The 13,787-nt window shown below is 52.1% G+C and overlaps 5 protein-coding genes across 5 annotated transcripts; 2 read left to right on the top strand and 3 right to left on the bottom strand.

Annotated features, from left to right (window-relative positions):
- Window positions 1–1,142: 1,142 nt before the first annotated feature.
- On the top strand, window positions 1,143–1,823 carry N7532_007591 (iron-sulfur cluster assembly scaffold protein; the record flags this gene model as incomplete). The annotated part of the gene is made up of 2 exons (XM_056620084.1): window positions 1,143–1,587; window positions 1,654–1,823. 2 exons carry the CDS (start codon window positions 1,143–1,145, stop codon window positions 1,821–1,823), a joined length of 615 nt encoding a protein of 204 aa, XP_056473450.1.
- Window positions 1,824–2,610: 787 nt separating this feature from the next.
- Window positions 2,611–4,674, bottom strand: N7532_007590 (ABC1 kinase family protein; the record flags this gene model as incomplete). Its single annotated transcript, XM_056620083.1, has 4 exons — window positions 2,611–2,858; window positions 2,923–3,495; window positions 3,551–4,155; window positions 4,253–4,674. 4 exons carry the CDS (start codon window positions 4,672–4,674, stop codon window positions 2,611–2,613), a joined length of 1,848 nt encoding a protein of 615 aa, XP_056473449.1.
- A 776-nt stretch (window positions 4,675–5,450) lies between these two features.
- Window positions 5,451–9,956, bottom strand: N7532_007589 (serine/threonine-protein kinase; the record flags this gene model as incomplete). The annotated part of the gene is made up of 8 exons (XM_056620082.1): window positions 5,451–6,733; window positions 6,789–6,993; window positions 7,056–8,780; window positions 8,858–9,290; window positions 9,356–9,420; window positions 9,476–9,505; window positions 9,565–9,699; window positions 9,774–9,956. 8 exons carry the CDS (start codon window positions 9,954–9,956, stop codon window positions 5,451–5,453), a joined length of 4,059 nt encoding a protein of 1,352 aa, XP_056473448.1.
- A 750-nt stretch (window positions 9,957–10,706) lies between these two features.
- On the bottom strand, window positions 10,707–11,951 carry N7532_007588 (dihydrofolate synthase; the record flags this gene model as incomplete). Its single annotated transcript, XM_056620081.1, has 1 exon — window positions 10,707–11,951. One exon carries the CDS (start codon window positions 11,949–11,951, stop codon window positions 10,707–10,709), a length of 1,245 nt encoding a protein of 414 aa, XP_056473447.1.
- A 507-nt stretch (window positions 11,952–12,458) lies between these two features.
- On the top strand, window positions 12,459–13,604 carry N7532_007587 (uncharacterized protein; the record flags this gene model as incomplete). The annotated part of the gene is made up of 1 exon (XM_056620080.1): window positions 12,459–13,604. One exon carries the CDS (start codon window positions 12,459–12,461, stop codon window positions 13,602–13,604), a length of 1,146 nt encoding a protein of 381 aa, XP_056473446.1.
- Between the last annotated feature and the right edge of the window lie 183 nt (window positions 13,605–13,787).

The raw sequence follows: 13,787 nt of genomic DNA, 5'->3' as shown, positions 1-13,787 counted from the left end.
GCGCCAAGAGGGGACGGTCCGCTGTTTGTCATCATCCCAATCCTGCGTAGCGGCAGCTCCCCTGATTCCTCTACGATTTTTTACATTTGCGATCGTTTTTATAAATCAACTGTGTAAATTTAGTGTCGTTTTCTGGTGTGCATCTCTAGGGTCACTACGATAGACGCATTAAACATAAACCCTAAGCTTAGACCGGGACAAGTCGTTCCGAAGCACGTCGGAGGATCGGAGCATCCGCGGAGGGTCGTTCTCGTGTTATGCAAGCAGCAGAGTCTAGCCCTGTTAGGCGTCGGTCGGGCCCTGGCCACCAGGATGGTGAAGCATTAGCCCTCAACTCTGATCGCCTGCAAAGCGCCCCTCGAGTTCCCATTTGCGAATGGCACCAGCTCCGGTCATTTGATCGGAGGCCAGCCCGTGTGTGCAGAATAAGACCGGGATAGCAGCCCATGGGAATTCACCGAGTCCGGGGTGAGTGAGGTTAACTCCGAGTGCCTCGGAGCGCCGAGCTGCACGGACGCCCCGTGGGTTTCCGCAGTATTGTGAATGTCCGCAGTGCAAGTAAAACGCCCTGGAAGAAACCGTTTCTTGGGGGCCTTCGATCGACCGCCAACGAAACGGGCGCTGAGTGACCATTAAATCATCGGACATGTTTGTGACTATCACTACCCTGAAGACCTTCTCCACCATTTGATATAATCGACACTCAATTGGCCCGCGGACGCTCCATCGGGAAAACAAGATGTTCGTTGCATCCACCGCGGAGAAAGTGACTGGGCCCCGGGCTTGCCACTGCCCCTCCGGACTGATATCATGGGGGAAGGGCTAATCAAATGGAAAAGAGCTCAGTAGAACCCCCACAATCCGATAGCTGTAGCACTTGCATTCAGGTGTAAAACAAAAGAAAGAGAGGATTGACGTAGACGCAGTGTGCTTACTCAGCTCCGATGGCCGGCGCTTCCGGGGACTAACATACCTGATTGGGTTTAGCGGCGCTGACTTAAGCGATCAGATTATTTAGCAATGAATTCATCGCCCTCCTCTTCCCTATCAGATCGTTTTCGCCATCCTACAACTCATCATCTACACCTACCCCAACCCATCTCAACGGAAAAGAACGAACCATCTCACAACTATCTACCACAATGTTCAAGCGTCTTGTCACCGTCGCCCCCCGCGTCGGCGCCGTGGCGCCCCGTGCCTTCGCTCCTCTCTCCGGCCTGCAGTCCGTCCAGCCTGCCCAGCGTGTCGCCCCTGCTGCCGCTCCCGTCCAGCGTCGTGGCTACCACGAGAAGGTTCTTGACCACTACAATAACCCCCGCAACGTCGGCTCTTTCAAGAAGGGCGACCAGGACGTCGGTACCGGTCTCGTCGGTGCCCCCGCCTGTGGCGATGTCATGAAGCTCCAGATCCGCGTCAACAAGGACAGCGGCAAGATCGATGACGTTGTTTTCAAGACCTTCGGCTGTGGTAGCGCCATCGCTTCATCGAGCTATCTGACCGAGCTGGTCCGTGGCATGACCCTCGAGGAGGCCGGCAAGATCAAGAACACTGATGTGGCTAAGGAGCTCTGCCTGCCCCCGGTCAAGCGTAAGTCTTTCCCTGTCTCCGCCTTTGTTGACATCAGAGTTTGAATTAATACTGACTTTGCTCAAGTGCACTGCTCCATGCTTGCCGAGGACGCCATCAAGTCTGCCATCTCTGACTACCATAAGAAGAACCCCAACGTCCGTGCGACCGACCTTTCCGGGACAGGCGCGGCCATTCCCGACGTCAAGGTCGAGATTGAGCACACCTCTTCCGGCAGCCCTGCCGCCGCTATCTAAATTGTTTGATGCAGTAATGGTTAAGGCGGGGACTGGGGTCTGAGATCCTAGTCGGAGAACTTTTTTTTTTTTTTGTTGCACTGAGATACTCCCGCGAACGTTGATCTTTTGGAAACAATCGTTTGATCGAGGATTGAATTCCCGGAACGCAGAGATGATGGCATTTTTTTTCCCGAACCGAGGTCGCGACCGTAATACGTGGCGGCCCGGTCGGAAGATCTTTTCTTTCAAACAAATTTGCAATTTGTTTGCTGTACAGACATTTCCTTTCCTCTGTTTCGTGCATGTCCTTTCAAGATTTTTTTTTTTTTTTTCTATGATGGCGCCTCGGTATCTGGGATCCTCGATCGATACACTCTATTCTTCAAAAGCGTGGTGCCCGGAAATAGTTTCTAATGAAACGATGAAACCAGAAATTTCTTCTTACTAAAGAATTGTAGAAGTTGACTCCAAAGTAGATCACAAAAGATATTATAAGCACAGCCGTCTATATTTAGAATCTGTCCGCGAATCTTATTTGTACAAACCGTCAAATCCCAAGGGTTGACAGTGGCTGTATAAAGTACAGCGTGTTTCTTTCTGGGTCTGGACAACCAAAGACCCAGAGAAGAATATAATGAAAAGAATCAGGGGGAGAAGTAGGGGGATACAGAATAAAGAAAACGCCATCGCTGATGCACAGATGTACCGGGCAGACAATCCGTGCCAAACCAAACCAAACAAGAAGCCAGGGATATATACAAAACAACAAAGCATGATACCAGCCAGAGACTACTCATTTTTCAGATCAACCAGTTCGCAGTCCAAACCGACTCTTGAGTGAGAGAACGGTCTCGTAGACTGACAACTTGACCTCAACACGCAGGAACCCGACCCAGGCGGAGAGGAAGCGGAAGAAGTTCAAGAAGATGCCGCCCGATGCTCGGATAGACTCCATTTGTTCCTCGAAGACCGTACGTGTTGCGTACCTAGCCAAAATGAGAAATGTGCGCATGGGTCCTGAGCGGGTGTGCAGGTTTTCGTCGAGGCTGCGGGCTGGAAGGATGTCAGAAGAGACTGTAAAAAGAGTTATGCGAATAAGGAGGGAGGGATGACATACTCAGGTCATTTGTCTTGAGAATCAACAAAATAATCCGCGGCACCTGGCCGAGCAATTCAACCAGCTGCTGAAGCATCCCTTCACCAAGGGCACCAGAGATTTCTTTCTTCTCCTCGACAGTCCGCAACGAAGCAACATTTTTCTTCGTCAGAACACTGTAGTCACGGCCCGTGATTGCACTGGCGAAGAGTGGAAACTGCTCGTCCGTGACACCGGCAACCTCGTAGGCATACTTGCGCATCCGAGGGACGTCTGCGTCGATAACTGCCAGCCATAACTTGGCGTAGTTGCGGCGAAGGTCACGGTCGATGTTGCGGTACAGTCCGTGGTCGTACAGGATGATCTCGAAGTTGGGATGGCTGCTGTTGGGGTTCGGGCGGATGGCGATGTTGCCGCCGTGTGGATCGCAGTGGAGTGGAGCTTCATCGCCAAAGATCATTTCGTTGAAGATATGGGCGAAGGCGGCGGAGACTTCGTCGCGGTCGATGTTGTTGGCGTCGAGGAACTCGAGGTCGTCGGGGCGTCGGCCGGATATGAATTCCATGACTAGAATGCGCTTTTGAGACCACATTACTGGGCTGTGGTTAGTATCTATGTGTTCATAGGGCATAATCATGACGAGACATACCTTCGGGAATTACGAGCGGGGCGTCAGAGTGTTTCTTGAAGTACTCGCTGGCAAGGGTAGCGTTCTGAGCTTCCATACGGAAATCCAGTTCCACAGGCAGGGATAGGTCCATTTCGCGAGAAAGCCATTCCAGGTCGTACTCCGGGAAGAACCGCTTGAGCATAGAGAAAGTGAATCTGGTCAATGCAAGATCCAGCGGCACCCACTCGGCTAGAGCAGGATGCTGAACCTTGACAGCGACCTTTTGTCCGGTTTCCTTCAGCGTGGCGATGTGTACCTGAGCCAGGGAGGCGGCTCCAGTAGGCTCAGGCTCGAAGGAGCTGAACAGTTCATCGATGGTCTGGCCGGTGTCTGTAACGAACATTTCCTCGATAGACTCGATCGACGAAACGGGGCATTTGTCTTGAAGCGGGATGAAAGTCGTAGTCCATTCGATGGGGAGCAGGTAGCCCATGCTGCTGAGATGCTGGCCTAATTTAATAAAAATCGAACCGTTCTTCTCTAGCACTCGTAGGGTACGCTCGGCGCAGCGCTTGTGGCATGCGCGCATCAATTCGTCGCGTTCTTCGGGAGTTGAAGTCTCTTTGTTCAGGGTCACGCGGTAGCTGTGGCAGAGCGCAGTTCCATGTTAGCATGATGTACTTGGTAATCCATGGGGTCTATTATGTTTTTCTCAAAAGCAAGAGGATATAATCCACATACTCGTTGATACACACGGCCAGTGTGCCAACCACGCGACCACTTCTCCGCGCCGCACCATACGCATGCTTAAGCTCCTCAGAGTATACCACTGCACCAACACCAAGCAGACCCAAGACGATCAAAAGCTTTATCGGCTTCTTTTGCGGCGAGCCAGTCTTCGCCTTGGGACCGGCCGCATTTGCCTCCGCAGACAAGAGGGCCGAGGTTCTCGTAGAAAAGCACCGGCCGTACGACGCCGGTCGCATGTGTTTACACAACTGTTTCCTCCATGACCGAGTCGCAATTCCACTCGAAGAGAAATTGTACACCGGGGTTGCGTTCAGAGGGGACGAAAAGGCAGCGGCCGAGGCTTTTGATGTTTGCCGAATTGCCGGTGCGGGATTGTTGAAAGACCGCAGCGGCACGCGAAACGCAGCGCTCATTCCGAACGAGGGATATATTGAGCGCAGATTTCGGTGCAGATGTTGGAGAGGCGCCATTCACTCCATAGTCTGGAATTGTAGGATCGTATGTTGCTCAAGGAGGTTTTTTTTGGGTCGGTTTTCGCCGCCAAGCGTCGCCCGATCTCGGGCCGCACGGGCACGTGATTCCGATGTCTATACAGACGTCATCGCAGGGGCAAGTAAAACAGGGGTCGTGGGATATAACAGCGAGAAAGTGAGCTAGAAGATGAATATGAGTTAACATGGAGTATAGCAGGATCACTTGAATGAGTGCGCTGCTATAAAACCTACGTGGCAGGGGAATCGAATTAATGATTTAAAGGCTTGAATGGGGGCTATTTAGAAGAAAGAGAAGTACGCAATTGCGGGAATTGATGGGAGATGATAATTGCAGAGAAACATCCAGAGAATATTCCAAAGATATGTACAAAACAACGTTTCTTCGTCTAGTCCTGGTGCATATGTTACTTGGGCTGCATCATACTTTACAACTACGTTCGTCACCTTGAGAAGATGGGAAATGATTGGGACCGATTGTACAGATTATGTCTCATTCAGGAAATGTACCCTGGGTATGTAGTCCTCTATGTGCAGCAACCAGTGCCCACCATAGCAAAAAGACAGAGAAGAGACGTTTTGAACAAAACCGTTATCCTGTAACCCATACCCCGTCTGAAAGAGAACGCCGTACTCTTGTAAACCGAGTCAAGAGACTAGAACCATTAACAAAGAAAAGAAGATTTTTGAGTTAGAATCTAGTTCCACTCGGAGTCGGCAACAGTGGTCCGTCTGCGAGGGATGATGGATGGGCGACGGCCCAGCGAGCTAGGCGTCTTGCCCTCCTGCTGGAGAATCCCAACCTGCGAGAGCCGGTTGTTGGACATGCCTCGAGAAAGTCGGGTGCGTGGCGCAGCAGCAGCACTGCTATTGGAAGCAGGATTGAGGGCTGAGACGCTGCCATCTCGACTACCAGGCCGGAGAGCAAGGGAGGAACCACCGAGCGCATTGCGAGGGTGGCGAGGGGTTTCACGGCCCTCATAGAAAGATGCGCGCGACTGGCTAGTGCGGTTCGAAGAGGGAGTAGGTGGTGTAGAGGAGGAGAAAAGATTGGGTGGCGTGGTGGATGTACTCTTTCTGCGGCTAGTAGGTCGACGCTTGGGACCACCGAAGGCCTCGCTGTTTTCGCTTGACTCGATCAATTTACCAGCCATGTCCCTGACAAGAATAGCGGGATCATTCTCGAGTTCGCGAATGGCACCCAGCAGACCATAAGAAACGATGAGTCCACCTTGTTGCTCACAGGAGTCACAAATGCTCGAGATGATGCGCAGGATGTTCAGTCGCACCGCAGCCTTGTTGTGGTGTAGTTTCTGTCCCAGCCGGGTAAAAAGATCGTACCGTGCCATGGTTGAGGCAACTGGAGGGCTCAGTCGAAGGAGCTTTTGGAGAGGCTCAAGGATGTTCTCGAACGCATTAGCCTTTGCCTGGGTCAGGCACTCGACAATTGAATCGGAAAAAGAAGCCTTGTCGTATCGATTGTCCAGCAAGTTCTCCTCGACCTTCGCAGTCTCTTCCTGGAGCCATGTAAAGATAGCATCCAAAGCGGTCACCTGCCAGTATGGATCCGTGAGTAGGGAGATGTAGAAAGCAAGACCCTTATTGCGCCACAATTCACGACGGCCAACCTTTCCAGACTGCGCCATATCGCAAAGAATGGGAAGAGCAAATTCTTTGAGGGGACGGGTTGTGTTCACGATTCTCTGAAGGAGAGGCACAATGCCATTCAAAGCAGCATCCTCCTGCCGGGGCTTGTTCAAGCGACACATGTTGTAGATGGTATTGAGGATTTGATTCGAAATCTCACGGAAGTGAGGGTGAGTGTGCTTCATAGCGGATCGCAGAAGGTCGGTCAGAACATCGATAGCGTTGGAGTTTTGGAGCGCATCCAGAGTCGTCGAAAGCATGGATAAGTTCTTGATGAACTTCAACATGGTGACTTGGTGCATGGGCGACATTCGCTTAAGTTCCTTCAGGACTCCTGTTGCATAGTTAGTAAAAGGGAAGTAGAGGTACAGTTAGCTCGAGGTACTTACTGTGCAAGACTGTTCGCTCTGCAACCATCTCCTTAACGTGGTTCTCAGCCTGCGAGAAGATGAAGAAAATGCTCGCGATACGAGCTTCAACAAGTTCTGCAAGTTCTCCCTCCTCGTCTAAAACCCGACTGAGGACAAGTGAGAGCGGATCGAGAACTGAATTGCGAGATAAGATTCTGCAGAAGTCGTTCTTCGGAGTTGAGCCCTGTAGTAGAGAAACAATTCGTCAGTATCAATCAAGGCATCACGGCGGTGATCCATGCTTACTTGTAGATCGAAGACACTCCAGATTCCGTTCACTCCAATCAAAACCAAATCACGTTCATCTTCGTAATCATCCTCCAGGAACTCAACCAGGACGTTGAGACCACCAGCGCTGACAAACATTTGCAGAGTGAGAGTCGAGGTTTGGTACATTTGCTGCACAAATGCAGCAGCTTCCAGTCGAATCTCACGGGGGTATTTCTTGGACGCGAACTCGTTGATGATGGGGATTCCACCCACGAAACAAAGGTTTTCCTGAACCTCATAATCATTGTAGATGATGGCGTTGACGATTCGCAAGAGGTAAAAGATGACGTCTCGGCGGCGACATGTGTCAAGGATTTCCAGAATGGGCAGCATGCCGTGAGCACTGATGATGATGTTCTTGGTATCAGGGAGGTCGAAAAAGTCGGCGAGCAACTGTTCGGAGATTTCCGCAAGCAGATCCTCGTCCTGAGAAGTCTTCAAAGAACCAACCAGATCCTCTACTTGGCTACGAAGACGGGCATTTTTGTCTCGCTGAATGTTGGCTTCGAGATCCATTTCGTCAAATCCTTCTTCCAGTTGCGCGAAAGGATCGTCTTCATCGTCCTGATCACCCAGCCACGAGTTGTTTGATAGCTTGGTGTTCAGCAACAACGTGCTTTTGTCAGACCCGTTATCGCTCTCGGGTTTATCCAAGGCAACTTGATCCGCACCAAGGATATCTGAGAAGTCTTCGTCACGTTCGTTCTCGGCAAATTTTTGGATTTCAATGGCGGAGCGATCGCGCTTGACAGAGAGCTGCTTTCGAAGCTGGGGGTGTTGGCCACTGAGGTCATCCTCGAATGCATTGACAACGTTTTCGTGAACAGGAGAAGCCGGATCGTCATCAAAGCCCTTGGATGGGTTAAACACTACTCGCTTTTTCCCGAAGAGAGTGTATTTCCTTACCTGATAGGCTCCCAGCTTCACATCAAGCACATCTTCGTTGGCCATGATAAGGTCGGTGTAGTCCTCGACTGAGTTCTCCTTGTAGAGATGCGCTGGTCGTTCTCTTCTCATGTTGGGCACAGGGGTTTGCAAAATCGGGACTTTCTGGAAGGCAGAAGCCGAAGGTTTGCTTGGCTGACGCCGAGTTAGACTTTGAGATTTTGATGGTTCGGCAGCGATAGGTCTGGCGGGTAAAGGTCGAATTGTTTGTAAGGGGTCGTTCTCTGTTGGAAGAGAACCACGTGTTTCATCAAACTCGTCAAAGCTGTCGTCAGGTCTCATCATCGTACCATCAAGTGAGGCAAAAGCCTTTAGTCTTTCCGAAGAAAGCATGCCGCCGAAATTATCGTGGGGACGTAAGTGAGGCAATTGAAGAGCGCTCGGTGAAATTGCAGTTGCAAAATCATCATCCCAATTGTCATCCTCTGCCGATTCAGGTGAGCGAAATCTGTCCGTGGCCTTGACCGATGTTGGGGATGGAAGTGTATCCATGAGGGGGGTATTCCGTGCCGGCAGCGGGGCGGCATGTTGATCTAATCTATTGTTCTTACGTGTCGTACCGGTTTCTGGAGACCGCAAAGCTTCGTTCCACTCTTGCACGCTTTTGACAGCTTCGTCGTACTCGGTAGACTTCTTGGGGACAACAGAATCAGAGCGGCGGGCGTTGACGATCCACGGATGCTTCAGTAGTTTTCTCGCAGACACTCGAAGGTTGGGGTCTTTCTGGAAGCATTGCATGAGAAAGTCTTTCACGGCCTATTTAAATGTTAGAGAACCCATACAATGGATATCAGTAGATAACGGAAAGCAGCAAACGGGAAAACGAGACATACCGGAGATGCACCCTGGGGAAGAGGCGGATGATCATCATTGACGATTCGGAACAACGCCGGCATCGGTGCCATGTTGTAGTATGGAGGCTTTCCCTCAAGCAGCTCGATGACTGTGCATCCTAAACTCCAGATATCTGAAGCAGTTGTCGCACCGGAGAGTTCAATAACTTCGGGGGCCATCCAGTTGGGCGTTCCGACAACGCTGGACTCGCTCAGACCCGTTGTGCGGCTTGCCACACCAAAGTCCGCAAGTTTGACAAGGCCTTCCTTGGTCGTCAAGATATTCGCACCTTTGATATCACGATGAATTACACCCTGCTCGTGCAGATACAAGAGTCCATGGAGGACTTGCGACATGTACAGACCCACAAGATTCTCGGGGAATCGACCGAAGTTCTTTGCAATGGAATGAAGCGATCCGTTTTCACAATACCTGTGATAATTGTCAGCGCAAGCAATTTCTTGGATGTACCTCAAAGAGGTAGGTAAGTCACATACTCCAGGATGATGTTTAGAGTTTCCGCGGACTTCACAAACCCATGGTACTTAACGATGTTTGGATGCTGTTGTCTGGGTGAGCCTGTATTCGGTTGAATCACGGGGAAAGTTGTATCTTACGTCCAAGTTTTTGAGGAGATCGATTTCAAGCTGCAAGGTTTTGTGTTAGCGAAGGTCCGGTGTCAAAAGGAGTTGCACGGGAGTCATACCATGATAACGCGCAGTTCACTCTTGGGGAGATCCGCGAGCTTGATCTGCTTGACTGCAACAGTCTCTCCGGTATTCCAGTTCAGCGCGCGATAGACAGATCCGAAAGCACCTTTTCCCAGGCAGTCGCCCAATTGCTGCGATACACAAGTCAGTGAGTGTCCAACTCTCGAGCAAATCATGCAATCACGCTCAGGGAAGGGGTCCATACATAGTCCTTGAGCTCTGCAACATCTTTGGCGGACGATTTCACTGGCTGTTCCTCCTTCGGTTTCTGCTCGCGCTTCGTAGGGCTGTTCTGCACTCGAGCCAGTCGCGGTTTCATCGGCGTGCCGGGGGTTCTGGAGGGGGTGAGGGGGCGCTGCCCCTCACTCGCCTCGGAGCGAGGAGCCATCACGAATTAAATATCGAGTCCAGTTGATGATCTGATATGGGCTTGATGCGATCGTCGGTCTCAGGGTGCGGTTTCAGGTAGACGGGGGTGGGGAGGTAGCTAGGAAAGAAGGCAGTAGCCGAGGATGGCGGCCTCAGGGTTCATGCCCGCAGGGCTCTGTAGGAGACTCGAGCGTTAATTTAGCTGATTCAATCGGATCGCAAACGACAGGAGATGGCGGCGTGGTTTGCCCGCAGGGTTTGTTGGGGGGATGCGCAGGGTCTCACCAAGCGATCATCACAGGAGGGACGCCGGCTCACTCGCCCGGACGTACACACCTTGTGGGGACCCAGTGCGCCTTCAAGAAGTACCAGAAGGATTTGAAGAGTCGAGTAATCTTGAAATTGGAGAAACACCGGGGTTGTACCGGCGAGGGGCGAGGGGAGTTGGGAATCAGGTCGAGGTTGTTTTGAACTTTCCTTCTCCACAAGCCGCTCGCCGCATCATAATGCAGCGGCTGTGCTGGACGGCCGCCGATCAGCCCTACGGAACACTTGTGAACCACCCTCTACGTCCTTCCTTGTTGAGTGTACCCCAAATTAGGAAAGAAACAACCATTTACAATGCAAATAGAAAGATGAATAATACTTTGATAATTTTCTTTTTGTGGCAAGGAGGGTACAGTCGCCCTCACAGAGTATTCTATTTACAATCGCGTCATATGTACATCGAGGCCTTGTTAGACGAAGATCAGAATACAAAGACAGGGTATCATTTCTGCGCATCGCGAAGCAGACGGTGCACATCGGAGACAAGGTATAGACTGCCAGCAATAACAAGAGGCCGGCCCTGGGCGATGTCGCTGGCCCATTTGATTGCAGGAAGCAAATCTCCTTCGAAGCCTTGTACCTGGCCGATCTCTGGCAAAGATTGGATGGAGTGAGCAAGCTCGGAGGCATTAGTCGGTGTCACCCATGGCATTCCCTCCACGGGACCAAACTCTGCCGTGGCGACGGTATCTCCAGGGCGGATGATAGAGCGAAAGACACCAGCCAAATCTTTTCCACTGGACGCAGCGACCACCCAGGTGACATTCCCGGATTGGGGACGAAGTTTGCGATCAACGTATTTTCCCAGAACCTCCGCTGATAGTGGATTATGCGCACCATCTAGAAGTATGTTTTCTTCGCGGTTTACCAAAGGTCGAAGGGATATGGCTTCTAGCCGTCCAGGCCATTTTATGTCTGACAGACGAGGAAGCAGAGACGAAGCATTCGTTTCAGGGCGAATCTTTGACAAGGTGAGGCGCAGAGCTGACATTGCGCAGCACATATTCTCTTGTTGGTGGGGCTCGAGGTCCATTTTCCGGAACAACTGTGCGAGAGCTGGGAATTGTTCATCCGCTCTATCTGGGGAAACGAAAGTTGCATGGATGCCTAGATCGTTGGCTCGTTTGGTGATTGTCTCGATCACTGCGGTTTCGTTGGTGTTGTCCACAACACAAGGTACACCCGACTTCAATATTCCTGCTTTTTCTGCGGCGATCTCTTCGATCGTCGAGCCTAGGAAGGCCTGGTGGTCCATACCGATCTTGGCAATAACTGAGATCAGGACGTTGTCCAATATATTGGTGGCATCGAGACGGCCTCCCATGCCCACCTCAACCACGCCAACCTCAACTTGCTCATGGTTAAAGATTTCGAAAGCCGTTGCGGTCAACAGTTCAAACTCAGAGGCACCTATCCCTAAGGTCTGATCCCGGAGTTTGACCTGATCCTCGATCTGGCGGAATAGCGATTCTTGGACGACTCGTTCGCCAATAGTAATGCAATCCCAACGGTCGATCAGGTGCGGTGAAGTAAAGCGACCGCATCGAACTCCATCAGAGGAGAGTAGGTGGGAGAGATATGCACTGATCGAGCCTTTGCCATTCGTCCCCGCAACATGAATAGCTTTCCATGTCAGCGGGCTCTGCTGCAAAAGCCGTGAAACACGACCTAGACCGAGTTCAATCATTCCGCCGAGTGTGTGATGCGATGGTTACCGGTCAATCGATCGTCATGATCCGAAGAGTGGGTTGAATTGAGTGACCAGAGCTCGTCCAGGACTGTCATCGGGAAACCGACTATCGGGGAGCTGAGCCCGCTTGATTTCCGCTCCGCCGCGGAGATCGTCACATGTCGGGAATAAGCACATCACGTGACGTCTCCCGGCCTCGTCGTAGCAATGGATTGAGGCAACAAGGCTGCGATTGCTGTTGGCCTGAAAAAAACCAATCTCCCCTTCCGATCGGTCTCCATCCTCGCCCCATCCCCACTACTCGTCGGTATCCCGGGGTCACGACACAACCGCCGACTTTATTTCTCCCAACTTTGTTTCTTTTCGAGTTCCATCCTCGTCCTTCGTTCTATTCGATTTTTCATACTTGAAAATGGGTATCCCGTAAGTTCACACCCGTCTTCGTCCCCGTCGCGCTGTCGCATGCGCCACCTCCATCGCACCCAGGATTGACTCAGTTTAAGCATGTGGCGCGAGCCTGGTGAGGGCGACAATCCGAAGAAAACTCTCGACAAAGACTCTACCGCTGCTGCACGATCCACGATCCGTCGTCAACCAACTATTCGCCGCTCATCACGCAATCGGTTCCGCGCGCGCGGTGGTGGTCGCTTCTTGTCCCCTGCCGAGGCCTCACTCTCTCTGGACTCCCACATCATCGAAGACATTTTGGGCACTTACGACCAATCCCGCCGTCTTCCACACGCTGCGCGGACTCCGGTCCTGAACGTGGGCGTTAGCGAAGACGGCTTGGATCTGGACGCGAGTCGGCGCGACGCCACGAGCCGTGACTCTACGCGTGCGGATGCGCATCGTCGCGAGTCCTCGAGCCGGCGCTCTCGCACCACCCGTGATCAGGCCTTGACTGATTTCCTTGGCCCGATCCGTTCTGAGCAACGACCTCAGTCTGCCGGGCGTCCTTCGAATTCCTCTCTCACTCCTTTCTTCGCTCCCGCCATCTACCACACCCTCAACTCCACCCTCCCACCGGCGGATCAACAACTTGCCAATCTTAATGTTGTGTTTGGTCCCCCTCACCAAGAGTCTACTGTGGACGGCCTTGGTGATCGTCAGCGCAGCCCGAGCCCGGATGGCGACCGTCACGATGCGTGGGAAACTTTGCTTTCCACTATTACTCCTGATACCAATCTCCCTTCTACCGATACCTCCTTCTCGTCGAACGCTGCTCCTTCAGGCGACGCCGCACGAAACGAACCATCCCGTAACGCCACTACTTCTCTCCGCAGCCACACACTTCCTCACTTCTTGGGTCCTGGTCGCTCGATCCAAGTGCCGCTCGATCCGTACCCAGATCACCTGAACCCCTGTGATTTTGACTCGGACGAGGAGGATACGCCTGTGAACTACCACGGGCACCTTCGCCGCATGCCCCCAATGCCACCCATTCGCCGTTCGTCCGGCCTTCACTCGACCATGAGCAACCACCCTCCCGTTCCCAATTTCTCATTTTCTCTCTCGGATGCCATCGTGCACCGGATGGGTCGTCACGAAGATATTCCTCCGGAGTGGTGGGCTGGAGCTGGCCTTTCGCGCAACATGGGCCGCGGTCTCAGTGGCGGTACTGAGGCCAACCAGAACGACCGTGCCGAGTGATTTTCATTGAAAGAAAGTTCACTACATAACATGGCAAGGACATCGTTTGGCTTATTTTGTGATATTCGAGGCATTATGTTCATTACCCACGGCCGGAATTTTTCCTTTTCCTTTTTTTGCATGGCGCCCAGGTGATGGAGGGTGCTTCATGGCGTCTTATGGAGTTTTCAAACAGGTGCCTAC

Source organism: Penicillium argentinense (assembly GCF_028826775.1).
Source record: "Penicillium argentinense strain IBT 30761 chromosome Unknown utg000006l_segment0_segment0, whole genome shotgun sequence".
NCBI classification, from domain to species: Eukaryota; Fungi; Ascomycota; class Eurotiomycetes; order Eurotiales; family Aspergillaceae; genus Penicillium; species Penicillium argentinense.
Note: the sequence above shows the minus strand (reverse complement) of the source record. Positions and strands in the feature narration are given on the sequence as shown.